The sequence below is a fragment of the Leucoraja erinacea genome, chromosome 4, assembly GCF_028641065.1.
Source record: "Leucoraja erinacea ecotype New England chromosome 4, Leri_hhj_1, whole genome shotgun sequence".
Classification (NCBI taxonomy): Eukaryota; Metazoa; Chordata; class Chondrichthyes; order Rajiformes; family Rajidae; genus Leucoraja; species Leucoraja erinaceus.
The window spans coordinates 45,019,078-45,038,987 of NC_073380.1; the positions used below are offsets into that span (position 1 = coordinate 45,019,078).

At 42.3% G+C, this 19,910-nt stretch overlaps 1 protein-coding gene and 1 long non-coding RNA gene across 2 annotated transcripts in view; one reads left to right on the forward strand and one right to left on the reverse strand.

Annotated features, from left to right (window-relative positions):
- Nucleotides 1–9,491: 9,491 nt before the first annotated feature.
- Nucleotides 9,492–11,401, reverse strand: LOC129696334 (uncharacterized). Its single transcript, XR_008723314.1, has 2 exons — nt 11,268–11,401; nt 9,492–10,089 (listed from the first exon to the last, which is right to left on the reverse strand). It is a non-coding gene; the product is annotated as an uncharacterized LOC129696334 (long non-coding RNA).
- Nucleotides 10,099–19,910, forward strand: part of klhl14 (kelch-like family member 14) — a 148,740-nt gene continuing 138,928 nt past the window's right edge. Inside the window, exon 1 of the mRNA XM_055634153.1 lies at nt 10,099–12,214. Within this exon, the coding sequence (XP_055490128.1) occupies nt 11,232–12,214 (983 nt within the window). The 5' untranslated portion in view covers nt 10,099–11,231. The remainder of the gene's footprint in view (nt 12,215–19,910) is intronic.

The window sequence follows — 19,910 nt, forward strand, 5'->3', positions numbered from 1 at the left end:
GAGTACGCCGCCACCTACGGCCGTCATTTTTGGCCACCTCGCTCAGAGCCCCCCTCCACCGCATGTGGCCCCGAGGATTTTTCCCGTCGATGAAAATTGACATAGATATTAATGTTTTTACAAAATTCCCCATTCTCTCTGCTGCCCCTGCTGGAGGGAGGGGGAGGGACTATAAAACCAGGAAGTGTTGTGCCTCAATCAGTCTCTGCAAGTGGTGTGCCTCAATCAGTCTCTGCAAGTGGTGTGCCTCAATCAGAGCTTTGAATGACACTGACAAATGTCTACAGCACTGTGAGTACCCTTCATTTGGTTTGAAAATGAAAATATGGTTAGATGTAAAAAAGCACTGCCTGCAAATGTTTGTTTGGGTTTGGGTTGAAGTAAAAAGGCACTCTCTCTCCTCCCCTCTCTCCCTATCCCTCTCTCTTTCTCTCTCCCCTCTGTCTCTCTCCCTTTCTCTCACTCCCCCCCTTCCTCCTTCCTCTCTCCCCCTCTCCTCTCCTCCCCTTCCTCTCTCCTCCCCTCTCTCTCCTCTCTCCCCACTCCTCTCCCCCCATCTCTCCCCTCCCCCCCTCTCCTCTCTCCCCGTCTCCTCCCCCCCCCCCCCCCTCCCCCCCCCCCCCCCCCCCCCCCCTTAAGGTAATGTAAAAGACACATACACAAGGGAAGTGACCTGCCCTTGGAAATCTGGCAATATTGGTTGTTGGTCACTCTATTCCAAAGGCCAAGGTGAGATTCCCACAGGTGTCTCCAGCATCAGGGGATCATTCCTGACAGGCAGACTTGGCAAACCTTTTTTTACTCATCTTTTTTTTCTCTGTCCAGCTGCCGTGTTAAGAGTTAATACGGGAAACTCACAAGTCACTACGGTAAACTCACGGGCTACTACGGTATTACAACGAGTTTAAAAGTATCAAAATTTTCCTTGAAGAGTATATTTGACTCATGGAAATCTTTTAACATGTTGAAAATTTTTCACGAGTTTACACGTTTCCCAAGTACCTGCCGTTAGCGTTATGAGTTGCTAAGTTACATCTGCGAGCTCCGACGTTGCCGCCACTTTAATTCTACGTGACTACCACAAGTTTGATTTGTTTTAAACTCGGGATAACTCGTGGGTGGACTCGCACCGTGGGACAGGGGTTTAAAGGACACAAAGTGCTGGAGTATCTCAGCAGGTCAGGCAGCTTCTCTGGAGAACATGGATAGGTGACGTATCGGGTCGACCATACATCCTCCACCAGAAACATCACCTATCCATGTTCTCCAGAGGTGCTGCCTGACCTGCTGAGTAACTTCAGCACTTTGTGTTCTTGTATGTGTTTTTTACCAATATCTGCAGTCCTTTGTTTCTGCACATGTATTCTCTTAGCTGCAGGCATCAAACCAACATATCTAAAATGACTTTCACAACCTCGCTCTGTCACAAAGCCAATGAGGTACTCCAGAAATGCAGTAGATGTAGTTCACTTGTAACCATCAATTCTGAGCATGGCTGTCAAGTTGCCAGGTTACACCACAACATGGGATAATGACCAGATAATCAGTTTTTATTCATGTTTCTTGGGAATTAATGTTGGCCGGAGATTACATGGAACCTCCCTGCTTTTCAAAATAACATAACGAGAATTTTTATATAAAAATGATTTAATGTCGTATCTGTTGCTTCGACCTACATTAAGTTTTTTTTAAGTCCATTATGTTTTTTTGTAATGTAATAATTGTGAAATTATGCTAATTGTTCATCATCTTGATTTTTTTTTTTAACACAAAGCAAAGTTTGTGCTTTCTTTGACTTTCTTGCCATTGGGACGAATTACATCTCAGAGACTGACCTTTCAACTTTGGAACTGAAACCATGCATATCCAAGATGACAAAACCAGCCCATTGTGAAGATTTGCCCTGCTGGAACTAATGAGCATAAAGATTCATTTCTTTGGATGGGTTGATCAAGCTACTCAGCAAACTATGTGCAACCCACAGTAAAGATATTAAAAGGATGCAAAAATAATCTTGTAAACCAAGAGATTACTGGGAGTGATATTAGCTAATAAACATTTCACATGTTTGTGTGACATTCTGCCATTCATTATTTTAATGCAGCAATAAACTCCATTAATTTTTTAAAATATGGTACATTATTGCTAAACTGGCAGGCAAATGAATGTCACATGAATATGTTAAGCCTTTGGCCGCTAATGCTACTAAAAATAATTTCTAAGCCATAGACTTCAAAGTCTGAAGAGATCTGACCCTTTCTAAATGGGTCAGTGACTTGTGCTGAAAACCAAAGTGATGCTTCATCCATTTCAAAAGACAATGCAGATGGTGGAAATTGTAACAACGCTGCTTGTGATTTGTTACGCATGACGGACAAAGGACCCTAAAGCTGGCTTCTAAGTATTAGTGCTCATAGAATGACAAGTAGACCAACAGTGCACAGGTACCATAACCAAATCTAGGCTGTGCAACCCCTACATTACTCCGATTCCAGTCTTCTCATTTCCACAACATAATTTACATTCTCAATTAGAAATCACAGCCCCGTTAACCACTTTTCCCTTCATTTCACTTTTATGTGGGCTTGTAGAACTTACTGTATATTTCCTTCTTAACTGAACAAAAATAATATAAAATGGAAGGACACAGATGAAAAGAAAATATGTGATGATTTCATTTTCTCAATGATGTATTCTGACAATTAAATATTGATAAGATGAGTTTTGAAATTGTAGGGCTCTCCCAACAAGCTCTGAACTTGATTGATTTAGCAACGATCAGCTGGATCTCAGGAATTTCATTGTTATAGATAGAATGTCATGTCCTGTCATCCATTATGTCTTCCATGTCATTCCTAGTTGATAATATTAGATACGAGACTAAGTGGGACCCGTTGGGTCCCAGCATCACATGGGAGGGCTGGTCCCCCAAAGCAATATTCCACCTCTCCACCAATTCCAATATTGGTGGCCAGTGGGGGGGAGGGGGGGCTTTCTGGAGCGCTAGCATGGGCGTTGTGGGCTGATGGTACTGGTTTCCAGAGGGCTAGTATCGACATTGTCGGCCGAATGGATTCTTGGGCTGGCGGCTCAATCACTCAAGCCTGTTGTGCTGGCAGCTCACTCACTCACGGCTGGTGGGCTGGCAGTTGACTTATGGCTATTCCTTGAAATTCCATTTCAAGCAGGGTGCAAGGCAACCAACTTCAAGTGCAGTTTCTTCCCACTTCAAGCAGTGTGCAAGGCCACCAAATTCAAGTGCAGTTTCAAACCATTTCAAGCAGGGTGCATAGCCACTAAAGCCAGTGAGTCATGCCCTCTCCCTCCTCCATCTTGCAGAGACTGAGCCACGCCCACACTTCTGGGTTTTATAGTCCCTCCCACCAGCAGGTGCGTGGCCTTCATTGCGTGATTGACAGGAGAGAGAATCTCAACATTTTTTAAACACTAATAACTCTTTTATTTTTCATTGATGGGAGAAATCCTCGGCACCCGATGAGCGGAGGGGGACTGAGTAAGATGGCCAAAAAATCACAGCCGTACGTGATAGCGTTATTTCTAAAATCAATATAAAGCGCAAACAGGAAGTGGTGAAGATTAGACTTTTATTTATATAGAAGGCAAGGCAACTTTAATTGGGCAAGGCAACTTTAATTAGGCAAGGCAACTTTAATTAGGCAAGGCTACTTTAATTAGGCAAGGCCAAACCAAAGGCAACACAACTTTAGCATTTCCAAACCAAAGTCAACAGAACTTTAGCATTTCCAAACCAAAGGCAACACAGCTTTAGCATTTCCAAACCAAAGGCAACACAGCTTTAGCATTTCCAAACAAAAGGCAACAGAACTTTAGCATTTCCAAACCAAAGGCAACACAGCTTTAGCATTTCCAAACCAAAGGCAACACAGCTTTAGCATTTTCAAATTATATTTTCAAACCACATTAAGGGCACATTAAGGGCACTAAAACGACTCACAGTTTAGTAGATATATGTTCAGTGTTATTCACAGCTCAGACTGAGAGACGTGACCCTCTCGCTCCCCCATCTTGCAGAGACTGACTGAGGCACTCAACACTTACGGGTTTTATAGTCCCTCCGGAAGGGGCGTGGCCTTCAGGAGAGAGAATCTCAACATTTTGTAAACTTTAATAACTCTTTTATTTTTCATCAATGGGAAAAATCCTCTTGTCCTGCGCAGCGGAGGGAGACTCTGAGTAAGATGGCCAAAAATCACAGCCGTAAGTGGCAGCATTTTTTCTAAAATCAATGTGCAGAACAACAGGAAGTGGTCAAGATCAGACATTTAGTAATACAGATTAGCCAAAAGCATTTCAGCGTGATGTTATTATACATGTAGTGCACAGATGTTTAAGGAGAGGATTAGTAGGTGATCATAATCAAGAAGTTATTTGTTGTAGTAAATAAGCAAAAACTTTCTTTATTGAAAGGATGATCTGTTCTCAAAGTGCACAGGTTTCAGACACCTGGCAAAAAGAATCAGGGTGATATTTTGATTTACAAAGCAATTTATAAACTAGGACACACTGTTTGAACATAGGATAAAAACAGATTAAAAAGTACCATTGGCATTCAACAGGAATTGGACTGATACTAAAGCGGGAGATTCATCGTGGTCTATGAGGAGAGGACAGTGTAGAAGCACCAAATAGATTCCTTGATCTAAGGTCGGCCACAGACAAGTTGGATTGAATGGGACTCTTCCATGCTGCATCACACTGTTATCACATAAGTTGCAGGTGGTTCGATAATAAATCAATTGTGAAAAATGTTAGGAAATTTACACATTTTGGCTGGAGCCTGAGAGACTCCATAGCACCATTTAATAGGTTGCAGGAATAAGGAAATGCATGTGCATTTGTACAGGGATCTTTGAAAATAACAAGGTAAGTTGAGAATGATCATTGTGGTATTATAAATAGAGCAGAGTGTACAAAAGTTATGTTGGACTTTCAAGAGACACCAGAATAATGCGCACACCGTGGTCATCTCTGAGATGTCATCATCATCAGCTTCATCATTATCGTTGACAACATCAGCAGGCATGGTGCCTTACTATGCTATGTACGACAGTGATTGCAACTTCTACTTAAGTGTGGATGGCCGTTGGCTCGCTAGGAGTTCATCCGCCCTTTAACAGGTCTTGTTTTTGGTCCTGTTGGGGGTCCACAGCCCCCTCCTCACCTGGCAAACCAGGTAGGGGAGACAGTTTAGTCGCCGAATATCTGACCATGGATCAGGTAGCACAGGATTACATGGTACCCGTGGCGGGGGGAACGCCCCCCGATCTGACCAAGATCCAAGGGATAGAACAAAAAAGCTTTATCAGAATAGTTGCAGGGATGAGGAATTACAAGGACAGACTGGAGAACCTAAAGCCATTCTCTTAGCACTGGAGAAGGTTGAGTAGAGATTTTGTAGAGAGGTACAAGATTGTGATAGTTTTAAATATGATCAATACAATGGAGGGGTCAAAGGACCAGAGGTATGGATTAAAAATCGGCAAAAGGTTCAGGGTTATTGCTGGAAATGGATTCAGATGAGTTTATTGGTGTGGTCTACAATAAGATTCAATGGGCTGAATGGTTCTCTTCAGCAGGTCACTGTTCAATGATTCCATGATCATATGTACAGAACACAATTTTTAATTTTCAATATTGTATTTGAATGAAATCAGTTAATTGAAAGATTTCTGCATTTTTAATCATTACAAAATAGCTACTAATTAAAATGGAGGCATATATCTTTACTGAACTGGAAGTTAATCAAGATAGGAGTTTTTCTGATAAAAGGTAAAGATATGTGACTTGGTTAAGAGTCAAGATGTGATTTGCAATTTCTCTCTGCACTTCACCTTTAATTATAGTTGGTCAAATAACATGACTTTCCAGGACTATATATCTGACAAATGTCCACAACTTAGAAAATAGAATATAGCACGGTACAGCACAGGACTTTTGTTCATATTGTCCACACTGAACATAATGCTGGATTAATCTCCTCTGCCTGCATGTGATCCATATCCCACTATTCCCTGCACTTCCATGTGCCTATCTAAATGTCTCTTAAATGCCACTATGCCTCCACAGCCAACTTTGGCAGCACATTCCAGGCACCCATCACTCTCCGTATAAAAAACTTGCCCCATAAATCTCCTTTAAATTTTGCATCCTCTCACCTTAAAGCTATGCCTAGTCTTTGACATTTCTATCATGGGAAAAAAAAGTTATAAGTCTCTTTCCTATCTATGCCTCCCATAATTTTACATACTACTATCAGGTCTCCCATCAACCTCCAGTGTTCCAGAGAAAACAATCCAAGTCTGTCCAACCTCTCCCTGTAGCTATTGCCCCCTATTCCAATAGTTATTCTGGGGAAACCTCCTCAGCTCCCTCTCCAAAGCCTCCACATCCTTCCTGTAATGGGGCAACCAGAACTGCACACAATGCTCCAAATGCTCCTAAGTTAATCAGTCTAACTTAGTGAATAAACTTGATGTCAGCTGAGTGAAATGACTCATATGAAGGGCTGTGAATCGCTATCATGTGCAAATGTACCTTCACATGCCATGAGACTGAGAAATAAGTTCTAAAATGGGCATTTAGAATTGTGGTTTTGCTTTTGTTATTTTTGAGTTTTGTGCACTCACTCACCTTACTATGATTTTAGACATAGACAATATTGTCCATTGTCTATTCAATTTCTTCTTCAACATATCATTCAGTGAGAGTGGGTTGGACAATTGGTTTTAAATTCCATTCATTGGTCTGGCAATGCGATCTTCCATGCATTTTTGAAAATGTGGGTTTCCTACAATGATTTACATTACCCAATCCATAAACTGGGGGCTGATTGTTAATTCTACATAAGCGGTACACGTTTCTGAAAGTGGCAAATTTTGGTTTGCTCATGGAGAGTACCTTTTCCATGAACCCGACAAAAATGCAGCAAAAGAACAATAAAAAGCTGGGTTCTTAAATCTGCACTTATAACTACAGTTGTTTAATGTGTAGGTTGTGCTTTTTACAGTAAGGGTGACAATGTTATTTATCTGAATATTTTTCTGAAGCTCTGTCAACACTCGAGTTCTTAACAACAAAATTATGATTCTTCTTATCAAGATTTTGGTCACAGAGCATGCAAAGATTTAGACTGCACCGACCTGAAACAAGTGTGGTATTTTAATATTTAATGACCGGAAGCAATGAACATACAATTCATTGAAATGTGTTGTGAAGAACCCTTTGATCATAAGTTTTCAGCTGCAAAAATGTGGGTAAAATTGTTAAACTCAGTTATGCTACTGATAATGTTAGATTGTTAAATTCCAAAATTAATTTCTGCAAATTACTCTCTTTAATCGCTGGCTCCAGCATAAACTGAATTTAGAGAATTGGATTTCTGAAGTTTTATCAAAAGCATTAGCTCCAGTACGACATAGGCAAAAATATTATATCCAGTGTATATATTGCCCATAAAACCTAACACGCTGAACACAAAACACAGCCAATGCATAATTTAGTAGTGCATTGAACTAATCATATTTTGTGGTTTTGGGGATAATCCTGTTAAACTCTTGCAGGCTGCAGAAAGAAAATGCATTAAACTGCCACCTTTAAACAATGGGATGTATTGGATGTTTTGTTTCAATGGGGGTAACTGCCTGCAGAAATTGAGGTGGGGGTGGATGGTGAAGGAATCAGAGCCATGCACAAGTAAAATATCTCAAGGAAGAAATGTTTGACCTGGCAATGAGCTCCTCGTGTTACACAATTCTCTAAGTTAGAAGTAGAGACGTGAAATGGTCACATACAAGGTTTTGGAAGAATAATATCAGGATGGTAGCACCTGTCCCCGTTGCCTGGTGCTTGCGGCATCATTCAACAACGATCCTTCCCTCAGCCAACAATGAACGATTCTACATTTCCCTGAACATCGTCTGCTTTGACCTGGTTTTCACACATTAACCTTCCATATCTCTAGCATCCCTCTCCTCTGACTTTCAACTGAAGCAGGATCTCACCCCGAAACGTCACCCATTCCTTCTCTCGGGATGGAGCCAGCATTTGTGTATCACACTTCGGTGTAAACCAGCATCTGCAGTTCCTTCCTGCACAATCTTTGTGATCCTGGTTTCACTGAGAGAAAAATGTCCGGGTCCATTAAATCGGGACAGAATCTTCTCAGAGTTGAATGCTCTTTGCATTTTGCATTCAGGAAATATAGATGCAAGGATGCATAATCATTAACCAGAATAATTCAAACCAAAGAGGGAATCTTTATAGTTAATACCGGTATTCCTTTAACATACGCATAATTTGAAATTTCCAAAACTATTAAATAAGACAGATCTGTATATAAACCATCGATAACATTCTTTTACAGGCACAAGACCTGGGATTTACAGTTGGACCATTTAGAACGCTGCGTCACAAGCCACAAATTGAAGAATCTAGGCACTGGTCTAGAACAGGCAGTCACATTTCCGTGACCATCTGACACCTTCGATTTAGAAAAATAATACTTTGCCTGCAGCATACGTTTTGTGCTGAACCCAGTAGGTAAAAATGTGTTTGGGAGAATTCTGGTCTACAGCCGCTGAGACCCAGCATCGACCCCCAAGTAACTGTGTCGTTACCTATCTGATACGGGTTTAGAAAAATCAGGATGTAACACCACCTCACAAATATCGACACATAATCACCCCTGGATAAAATGTTATTGAATTATTAATTTGGTTGAATTTTCATCTGTTTAATATTGGCATGTATCCCGGATCATTTTATTTGATTTATATCGGCTGGGAGTGGTGTGAGCAGACATCCTTGGTAGGGTTTAACACGCCTATGGACCTCCTGCAGAAGACAAAACCTCAGGAAGCCATTAATCCAACAAATTAGAAACGAATTGTATTTTATGTCCTCAGATCTCTACTAGACAAAGTAGGGACTTTGTTGTTAGGGATGCGGGATCAATGAGGATCTGCCTTTGTCACAATTTATCTTGCATGTTATGTAAAGCATCGTGATATTTATCTCTGCGTGGTTAGGGGAACAAAATGATGCATCTGGCTGCTATCATCATCACACAAAATAAACTTGATCGACGCAGATGGGTCGAATCTTATTGGAAATCCACGTTTTAAATCACCAGCCAATTCACGTTGGAACTGTCGTGGATTTTTTAAACGGTTGGGATAAAAAAAGTTTCTATTTTTGTGTCCTTTTATGTGTTCGGCATTAACCATATGCGAAATACTTCATCAATGCCAATACACCAAAACCAGGTGAATTTGGCTTGATACGCTGATGGGGATGTAATGCACTTCCTAAAACTGATTTCTTTATTTTGAGAATGTAAACATTACACCTGGTGCCTTCAAACCGGTCAGTGGACCATCTATTGAACACACGTGATCTATATTAATGTCCCATGTATTTTGTTGGATTCAATTCAGCAGCGAGGAGTCAAGCTCTGTGTGCCATTTTATTTGCCTGTACTTGGATCCATTATAAAGGCAATCTGCTTTATTTTAAATGAATCTGATAGGAGTCGGATAATAACTTCTATGTGTTATGCCGCAATGGTGTTAGTGTAATATAAGCCAGACTAATTCATTATAGCAGTGTTGGTCTGACAATGTATGTCATCTGATGCAATTGAAAGAGAAAGTCTTAATAACAAAAATGTCAGTGTTGCCAAGACATTAACAAGACAATCTGATAATTTCCAACGATCGTAATATCAAGTGGATAATCATTTCTTTGTTTCAATGCATCAACAGTATTAATGGGATAGAATCCGTGCAATTCATTACAGCAGACAGCACGGTACTGGTATGTCATCTTATGCAACTGCACAGGCAATAAAATGGTAAGAAAGTTTGTGCCATCATCTGAAGATTGCATTGTTCATCCACCTTCATAAATCCATGCATGTGAAAGATGAGGAGAAAAATATTTTGTGGGACAGAGTCTTTTTTTTCTCCCTCTCCTGTGAGATATTCATTCACCCAGAGAAAGAAGCCTGGTCACAGAATTAGCAGTTTCAGCTCAGCTGAAGTCGCTAGGCTGTGAAGGAAAGAGAAATTGACTAATTAGCAATGCGCACTAAAACTTGACGGTTCTTTATAAAGGGGACTGCTTTTCTAAGATGTTTGACTGCGCAGTCATTTACGCACGACAATTTTACAATAGCCTTGAGCCATAATTTTAAAACTCTCTCCAGCATCCAGCCCCTTCATGGTCACTCTTCACTGGCGATGCACGACCGTTTCTCTCCCCAACCGTGGATTTCCTATTACTCTTGTTACGACTCACTGAATCCCAGGCCCAAGGATAATGATGTGTTGTTTCTTGGTAGCATAATTTGTCACACGTACATTTTTTTGCGAAAGCTGCTCTCAGACTTCTTGCTGGTGCTAATTCTGGAGACAGTATATCAAATGATGAACGACAAAAAAACCTCGCAAGCGTAACTGCTGAAGTTGCAACGCGTGGAGCTTGATCGGATACGGATTTTACTGGGGGATCGAAGCAAAGAGAAGGTAAAAAAAGGAGAGAAAAAAATATATAAAAGTGAAGATCTCTGATCGAAGTGGACGCTAGTTTGCAGCCCAGTGTACACAGGTAAGTTTGTGGCCTCGGCGTTGGTGACGAGTAGGAACACAGGGGAGATGAGGCGGTGACAGGTGCTTTGGTGAATAAACAAGATTGTAAGAATCCATTGAATCCATGGACAGGGGCCACTGCTAAATTTAAACAGATCCGTGCAATGTGGTACTATGCACCATGGAAGCTCGGCGGCTTGACTTAGTAAGGCGCTGCTTCCGATTTTTGAAGTTTATTTCTGTTAAGAATCTGACCCCTGACGTCTGTTATTACACACACTTAAAGTACGGGTCTTTATATATGAACTGGTCGTATTTAAAAAAAAAAACATCATTAGATAACATGCAACTTTAACTATTTCATTCGCGGTCCGCTAAAGAAAAAAAAAACCTTGAACGCAAAAGGCTCCGCGATTTAAACCCGATATGTTTCTTTAATGTTTATTATGGGGAACATGCGGGGTGACTTCCAATCGCGGTGTGCGGCTTAAAACCGAGCAAATATAAAGGCAAAATTAGCGGAAGGGGCTTAAATCCGGAGAGATTTCGCATACAATACGCGTCTTTTGTAACACGAATAAAACATTTTTTCTCTGCCCTTTAATGAAGCGTTGGTCCGAGAAACCTCGCTTTACTTACATGGACATTTTGTCACGGGGAATGAATGACTATGAAATTGACTGTGTGAAATGTGTGCTCCCTTTTTTTTTAAGGAGGTGTCCCAAGTTAGATATCATGTCAAGATCTGGAGACAGGACGTCCACCTTCGACCCTTCTCACAGTGATAACCTCCTACACGGCCTCAACCTACTGTGGCGAAAGCAGCTTTTCTGCGATGTGACTCTGACAGCCCAAAGCCAGCAGTTCCATTGCCACAAAGCCGTGCTGGCTTCCTGTTCCCAGTATTTCCGATCGCTCTTCTCCAATAGCCAGTGCAAGGAGAGCACAAACGATTCGGGGAACCGGACCCCTTCCTCCCCGGCCGAGGATATCACCAGGTCCATCAACAACATCGTCCTGCAGGGCTGCTCGGCCACCGGGGTCTGCCTGGTGCTGGAGTACATCTACACGGCCAACATGACACTCTCGCTGGACACGGTGGAGGACGTGCTGTCCGTCAGCAAGATCTTGCACATCCCCCCGGTCACTAAACTCTGCGTCCAGTTCCTCAACGACCAGATATCGATGCAGAACTACAAGCAAATCTGCCAGATTGCTGCCATCCACGGGCTGGACGAGACCAAGAAGCTGGCCAACAAGTACTTTGTGGAGGACATCCTGCTGCTGAATTTCGAGGAGGTGTGCGCCATGATGGACTCAATGCCGCCACCTGTGGAGTCGGAGCTCGCTCTTTTTCAGATGTCCGTGCTGTGGCTTGAACACGACCGGGAGACCCGCATGCAGTACGCGCCGGACCTGATGAAGCGGCTCCGCTTCGCCCTCATCCCCGCCACCGAGCTGGTGGAGAGGGTGCAGTCCGTCGACTTCATGCGGAGCGACCAGGTCTGTCAGAAACTCCTGCTGGACGCGATGAACTACCACCTCATGCCGTTCAGGCAGCACTGCCGCCAGAGTCTGGCCAGCAGGTGAGAACTAACTAACATGGCTTGCTTTGCTCAGTTTCAGGGCTCAACACAGTGCTTGCTTTGGCTTCCTGCTGGATTTTCATTAACCTGATCCCAGGTTATCCGGAAGTAATTAGAATTAAAAAAAAACACACACACACACACACAAGGCAGTGTTAATATTTGCAAAACAAAAATATTATAGTTGAGGGGCGATGCAGTTAGACACGAAAAACGTCATCATTCACGCCCATAAATTGGCACAGAGGAAACGATCAACACTTAACCAACTTTCTCCTTACCTTCAGTGGCTGTTGAATAGATTCACTAAGTTATCCTTTCCTGCACCCTCCCTCTCCTCCCTGGCACACATTCTCCACGGGGCTGATGTAGGAGAGATGCTTAGGCGGCATGTTTAAGATTTATGATCAAGCCACCAAAAAAATGGACTGGGCCCAGCGTGAAACATTCAGCAGCTCCATCCCTTCCTCCTCCTCACTGCCCTCTTATCCCAACAACAGATATACCTGGATAATATTTAAACCACATGGTGTGTGTGTCCAAAGCTGGAGCCACCTTAATTACTTATCCTTTCTCTGATGGTCCATTCCATGGTGCCATATCCATATTCCTTTGGTTATGACGGGTAGTGAGTAGAGACCACAAATGACCAACATTTATGGGTTTCCAATAATTGAATGTTCATGGTGTGTTTGGTCTAGCCATGTGTAATGATCTTCACCCTGTTCCAAGTAGCGCTCCAGAGACCTATACATTAATTGGAAATAGGACCTTCAGTGATGTTGCAAATGTCTGGAAGTATTTGAAGCATTAATTGCAGAAACTTGTGCCATATCAAGTGCCGATGTACATGCTGCAGTCCCCAGAAATGTATCAGCAGATACTTAACATTGATGGTTAGTATTCCATCATTCGTTGGAAAAAACCCCACAAAGTGCTGGGCAGGCAGCATCGCTGGAAGCAAATGTACTTCAGCTTAGTTTCATTTCACTTAGTACGATCATGTGTACCGAGGTACAGTGAAAAGCTTTTCTTTACATATCGGGCTGGGACGCTTCTTCAGAAAAGTCACCTATCCATGCCATCCAGAGATGTTGCCTGACACACTGAGTTGCTACTGCACATTTTGGGGGCAAATCAGCATCTACAGTTCCTTGTATCAATCATTGATTTTATGTATATCCTTTTACAGAATGTGCAGTGTTTTCTGTGACTTGGCATCAAAACATCTAACCTGATGTAGAACAATGAAAGATCATAGGATTCAATCATAATCTATCTGTATAATATAATATGTATTGCTGAAAAATAACCTATGAGTAAAATATGAGTAAAAGCACAGTCGTGATTCTATGAATATTAGCCTTTCGTCCACAGCATTCTGCAGTTACTACATCGGTGGTATACATATTTTTTAAAGTAATTAAAATACTGGAAACAAGGTAAAAGAATACCATGTGTCTGACAGAATTATCTTTTTCTAATTTTCACATATTACGGAGTAATTTCTGACTTTATTTTTATGACTTAATACAATAATTTGTCACCTAATTTCCTTGCCATTTAATGGACAACCGGACAATAGTTACTGGAGGTACTATGCCTATTGACTAGAGGATCCTAAAGGGAAGGTGATGGAAGAGCAAGTTCAGCATTTCATAAACCTTCATAATCTATGCATGTAATATTTTATTTATTAACAAGCTTATTTAAAAATATTTTGTCTTGCAACGTAAGGAACCATATTTTTAATTTTGACATCTCAGGATAATGGTTTATCAGGTCTTGCTAAATTCAAACTCTATGATTAACGAAAAGGTTGTTTTAGACATTTTCACCTTACCTCAGTTTAATTGTCATATTACAATACTTGGCATCCAACCTTTAGAGAATTATTTCCTTTGGAAAGTACTTTAAATGTAATTAAACAGTCAATGATTGAGATATTTTCATGGTGTTGCTTTTGAAGAACTGAAAAATTGAAGGTAACAGATGAAGTAAAAGTGTAGTACGAGAAAAAGCTGGGAACACTGAGCCTAACATCTGTGGTTGGAAAGTTACTATAGAGTACTCTGAGAGATAAGATATACATGTATTTAGATGGACAAACACTGACTCGAGATAGTCAGCATGGTTTTGTATGTGGTATGTTGTGTCTCACGAATCTGATTACGTTTTTTGAAGATATTACCAAAAGGTTTCGTAAGTTTCATAAGAGACAGGAACAGAATTAGCCTTTATGGCCCATCAAATCTACTCTGCCATTCAATCATGGCTCATTTATCTCTCCCACTCAACCCCATTCTCCTACCGTCTCCCCATAACATGTGACACCCACACTAATCAGGAATCTATCTCTGCCTTAAATATATCCATTGACTTAGCCTCCATGGTCTTCTGTGGCAAGAAGACTATAGTGGAAGGTTGCTTTTCAGACTGGTGGCCCATTCCTGTTTGTTATTTATATCATTGATTTGGATGAGAACGTACAAGGCATGATTAGCAAGTTTGCAGATGATACTAAAGTGACACGGGTGAAAAGCTGCAGGCCCTGATGGCATCTCGGGGCGAGTACTCAAGTCCTGTGCTACGCAGCTAGCTCCAGTGCTCACTACATTATTCAACCTCTCCCTGGACAAGTCCGTGGTCCCTGCCTGCTTCAAAAAATCCATCATTGTACCGGTACCAAAAAATGCCTCCCCAGTCTGTCTGAATGACTACCGTCCGGTGGCCCTTACCTCGGTAGTCATGAAATGCTTTGAGAGGCTGGTGAAGAAACACACCTGCGCCTTCCTCCCTCGGAACATGGACCCGTTACAGTTCGCATACCGTCCGAACAGATCCACGGATGATGCGGTCTCCCAGGTCTTGCACACTGCTCTCTCCCATCTGGACAGCCAGAAGGGGGGCTACGTGAGGATGCTGTTCATAGACTACAGTTCAGCCTTCAACACAATAGTCCCCACCAGGCTGGCTGGGAAGCTAATGGAATTGGGGCTCAACACCTCCCTGTGTGCCTGGGTCCTGGACTTTCTCACCGCCAGGCCCCAGGTAGTCAAGATGGGAGGGAATACATCAAAGCCCCTCACCCTGAGCACAGGATCGCCCCAGGGTTGCGTCCTCAGCCCCCTATTGTACTCCCTGTACACACATGACTGTGTGGCTAGGTTCAGCTCCAACTCAATAATTAAGTTTGCTGATGACACTGTGGTGGTGGGCCTGATCTCAGACAACGATGAGAAGGCCTACCGGGAGGAGGTGGCTGGTCTAGCACTCTGGTGCCAGGATAACAGCCTCTTCTTGAACATCAAAAAAACTAAGGAGCTGATCATGGACTTTAGGAGGGCACATCATCCGAGGACGTACACTCCATTGAGGATAAATGGGGATCCTGTGGATAGGGTGAACTGTTTTAAAAATCTGGGAGTCCACATCTCCGATATGACATGGGCATCACATGCCTCAGCACTCGTGAGTAAGGCAAGGCAGCGCCTTTACCACCTCAGGCAATTGAGGAAATTCAGAGTGTCTCCGAGGATCCTCCAGTGCTTCTACGCAGCGGCGGTGGAAAGCATCTTGTCCGGGAACATTACCATCTGGTTTGGGAATTGCTCTGCCAAGGACAAGAAGGCTCTGCAGAGAGTAGTGCGTTCGGCCGAACGCATTATGGGAACTTCACTTGCCCCCCTGCAGGAACTATACAACAGGAGGTGCAACTCCAGAGCCAACAATATCATGAGAGACCCCTTCCACCCCTGCAACGGACTGTTCCAGCTGCTACGGTCAGGCAAACGCCTCCGTTGCCATACGGTGAGAACGGAGAGGTTGAGAAGGAGTTTCTTCCCAGAGGCCATTCGGACTGTAAACGCCTATCTCACCAGGGACTAACTCTACTGAACGTTTTTCCTTCCATTATTTATTATGTAAAAGAATATGTGTGTTATGATTGCGTTTATAGTTTGTTTGGTTGTTTGGTTGTTTGTCTTTTGCACAAAAATCAGCGAGCATTGCCACTTTCATTTCACTGCACATCTCGTATGTGTATGTGACAAATAAACTTGACTTGACTTGACTTGACTTGAGTGAGTGGTATTGTAGAAAGTGAATGTGATTGTCAAAAATTGCAACCTGATCTTGATCAGTTGGGCAGGTGGGCTAAGAAATGGTTGATGGAATTTAATACAGAGAAGAGTGAGATGTTGCATTTGGGCAGTCTAACAAGAGCAGGATCTACACAATGTTGTAGAGAAGAGGGATTTAGGAGAGCAGGTACATAGTTTCTTGAAAGTAGCATCACAGGTAGATAGGGGGGGTCAAGAAGTCATTCGGCATATTGACCTACATCTGCCAGATTATTGAGTATAGAAGTTGGGAAATCATGGTGCAGCTGTATAAAGCATTGGCGAGGCCACATGTGGAGTATTGTGTTTAGTTTTGGTCACAATGTTATAGGAAAGATGTTGTCAAGCTGGAAAGGGTGCAGAGAAGGACGTTTCCAGGACTCAAGGACCTGAGCTATTGGGAGAGGTTGAGCAGGCTAGGACTTTATTCCTTGGATCGGAAGAGGATGAAGTGTTATCTTATAGAAAGGTATACGATTATGAGAGGAATAGATCAGGTTAAAGCACAATGTTTTTTGCCCAAAGAAGGAATTTGAGAACCAGAGGACATAGGTTTAAGGTGAGGGGGTAAGATTTAATAGGATATGGGTATGGGTAATAGGTGGTGGGTATATTAAACGAGCTGCCGGAGGAGGTAGATGATGCAGGTACTATCATAACGTTTAAAACATTTGGATAGGTCCAAGGATAAGATAGGTTTAGAGGATTATGGGCGGGCAGGTGGGACTAGTGTAGATGGACATGTTGGTCGATGTGGGTAGGGTGAGTTAAAGGATGTTTTTCATGCTGTATAATTCTATAATAATAATAATAATACATTTTATTTTTGGGCGCCTTTCAGACATCTCAAGGACACCTTACAGAGATTAACAGGAATAAAAAACATATAATCAGAATAAAATAAATAATAAAGACATCACAGAAACACAAATTAAAAACAGAATTCAGTCCAAAAACAAAAAATCAAAAACACAATGTGAAGAGAGAGCAGCGGCAGCTAAAGCGCGCCAGCGTCCACTCTCTCTTCACGGCAGCCATCTTGGACAAAGACTAACAGGATTACGTACAGACAAAAAATCATCCCCCCACAATGGATACCACTGTGGGGGAAGGCACAATGTCCAGTCCCCAACCCCAAGTTCACCCAAAGTCAGGCCTATTGAGGCCACCGCAGTTGCCTCTACGGAGGCCCGATGTTCCTGGCCGTTCTCACCGGGTGGTCTTGCCCCGGCGTCGGGAGAGTCCTCTCAGCGGCTGGGCCACCTGGAGCGGCCGCTTCCTAGCTGGAGACCGCGGCTTCCGAAGCCGACAAGGCCGCGCCGGTATGGAGCTCCCAGGCTCCCGATGTTAAAATTGGCGCCACCCGCACAGCTCCGCAGACCCACAGCCCGGAGGTGTTGAACTCGGCGCTCTCAGCTCACCAGAGCTCCAGCGCGTCAATCCAGCGCGGCGACCCAGGCAAGGCATCGCCCGCTCCGCTCCACGATAGCGCTCCAGCGCTGTGCCGCCACTGAGGCCGAGGTGCTGGGCGGTCCCCGCCAGGAAACGGCGCTCCAGGCCCGCTGGTAAGCTGCGAGGACGGGTCGACGGGCAGCCCGAAGAAAAAGCTGCCTCACCGACCAGGTAGGGACCTAGATATAAAATTGCCACCTACCCCCCACATTAAAAAGTCCATTTCTCCAAACGGACGAGACACAGGACTAACTAAAAACTATTAAAGAAAAGCAAATTAAACGGATGGCTGCTGGTTAGCAGCCGTTCCCCAAGATGGCTCCTCCTCCTCCTCCTCTATGACTTTATAACACTATGAATGTTGGAACATGAAATTTTGCTATCTATGATCTTGCACTACCAATCTTCCTCATGAGCAATGGCACAGTTTGAGGCACTGCATGAAGGGTAGCTATGTAGGAAAAGAGGAAAAATCAGAGCCATGGTCATGACGTTCCCAATGACTTGGTCATTAGTGCAACAAACCTGGAATCATGCCAGCGAATTGTGCTGTGAACCTCCAACAGTGAAGTCGGAAGAATCAGCAAGGACAAAGATATTTTACAGATGTTCATCTTTAAAATAAATGCAGTTTGATAACAATAATCGCTATGGTAACCCTTCTTGTTTCCCAAGTGCACACATGCCTGCTGGTTTATTATTAACTAATCACATGGGCAATGTGTTATTTTTAGTAGCTCAAAACTATTAGAGATGCTAAAACTACCTGCAGAGATGCTAAGACGTGATTGTCCCACAGGTAGTTATTGCAAAACTCTTCAACATTGCATGGTACATTGTGGAACATTCTCTAACAGCTCAACTATTATTAGCAGTTTTATAAAACCAACATGTAGTAGTATAATACCTCTAACAGCTGATAATGATGTGAAACAAAAATTATGTAATAGTATAGATGTCACCTTCTGGAAGGCAGGGATATTTTTTGATTTAATTATTTATAATGCCACTAAAACAAAGCAAATTTGGTGCCATTGGATATTTCCCTTTCATATTCATAGATTAAAATCCTTTATATCAGATTTGTGAGATTCATTATTCTTCATTGAAATAAATCATGAGAATGGAGCATTTGAAGAAATCTTTTTTGTGGTATTAGCATATTGTCATGCACAATTGGGATGATTTTTTTATCAAGATTTAATGTAAGATTAGCAATGAATACATACCAAAAGCCATTATATATTGTTTAGGTGAAATATTGTTCAGCTCACATATTCAGCTTGAGTTAAAGTCACTTTTAGCAATAAGCATTTGGAAAAGTTATTTATTTTTGTGGTGCTCAGAAGAAAGAGTGTGTTCTCAGTCATTCAACATCTCAGGAATCATAGACATGCAGAACGCAGGAGTCCATTTATCATCATGTCTGTTTCAATTAAAAGCGATCTACCCAGATTAATCCCGGAATACATTCGTCTGGCAGGTCATGGGTCTTCAAGTACACCTCTATGTACTGTTTAACTGTGAATAGCATTTCTCCCTTTATCACCTTTTCAGGCTCTGAGTTCCAGGCCCATATCTCTCCCTGGGTAAAAAGTGCTTTCCCATTTTTGCTTCTGATCCTCATACAAAGTATTTTAAAACTACGCTCGCTGTTTTTTGACCCACCGACTAAGTAGGATCTCCTTGTTTATCTGGATGCTTAACAATTATATACACCTCTCTAACCTCATAGTCAAATTATTATTATTATTATTATTATTATTATTATTATTATTATTATTACACTTTATTACAGACTCAAGGTCCAAATAAAATACGACATTACATAGAATACATTGCATATAAAAACACAATGAATTAGATATAAAAGCTTAGTAAATTACTTATGAGCACCATAAATTATATACAGAAACACAATACATGGTTTAAGATCCAGAATTAAAAAAAGATCAGTGTCCTACAATGAGACAACTATACCAATGTCTCCACAGCTGGGATTGATAGAGTGATATTATGTGCAATCAGGCCTTTCGGCCCAACTTGCCCACACGTCCCAGCTATACTAGTCCCACCTGCTTGTGTTTGTTCCATACACCCACCATACATACACAAAAGGTTAC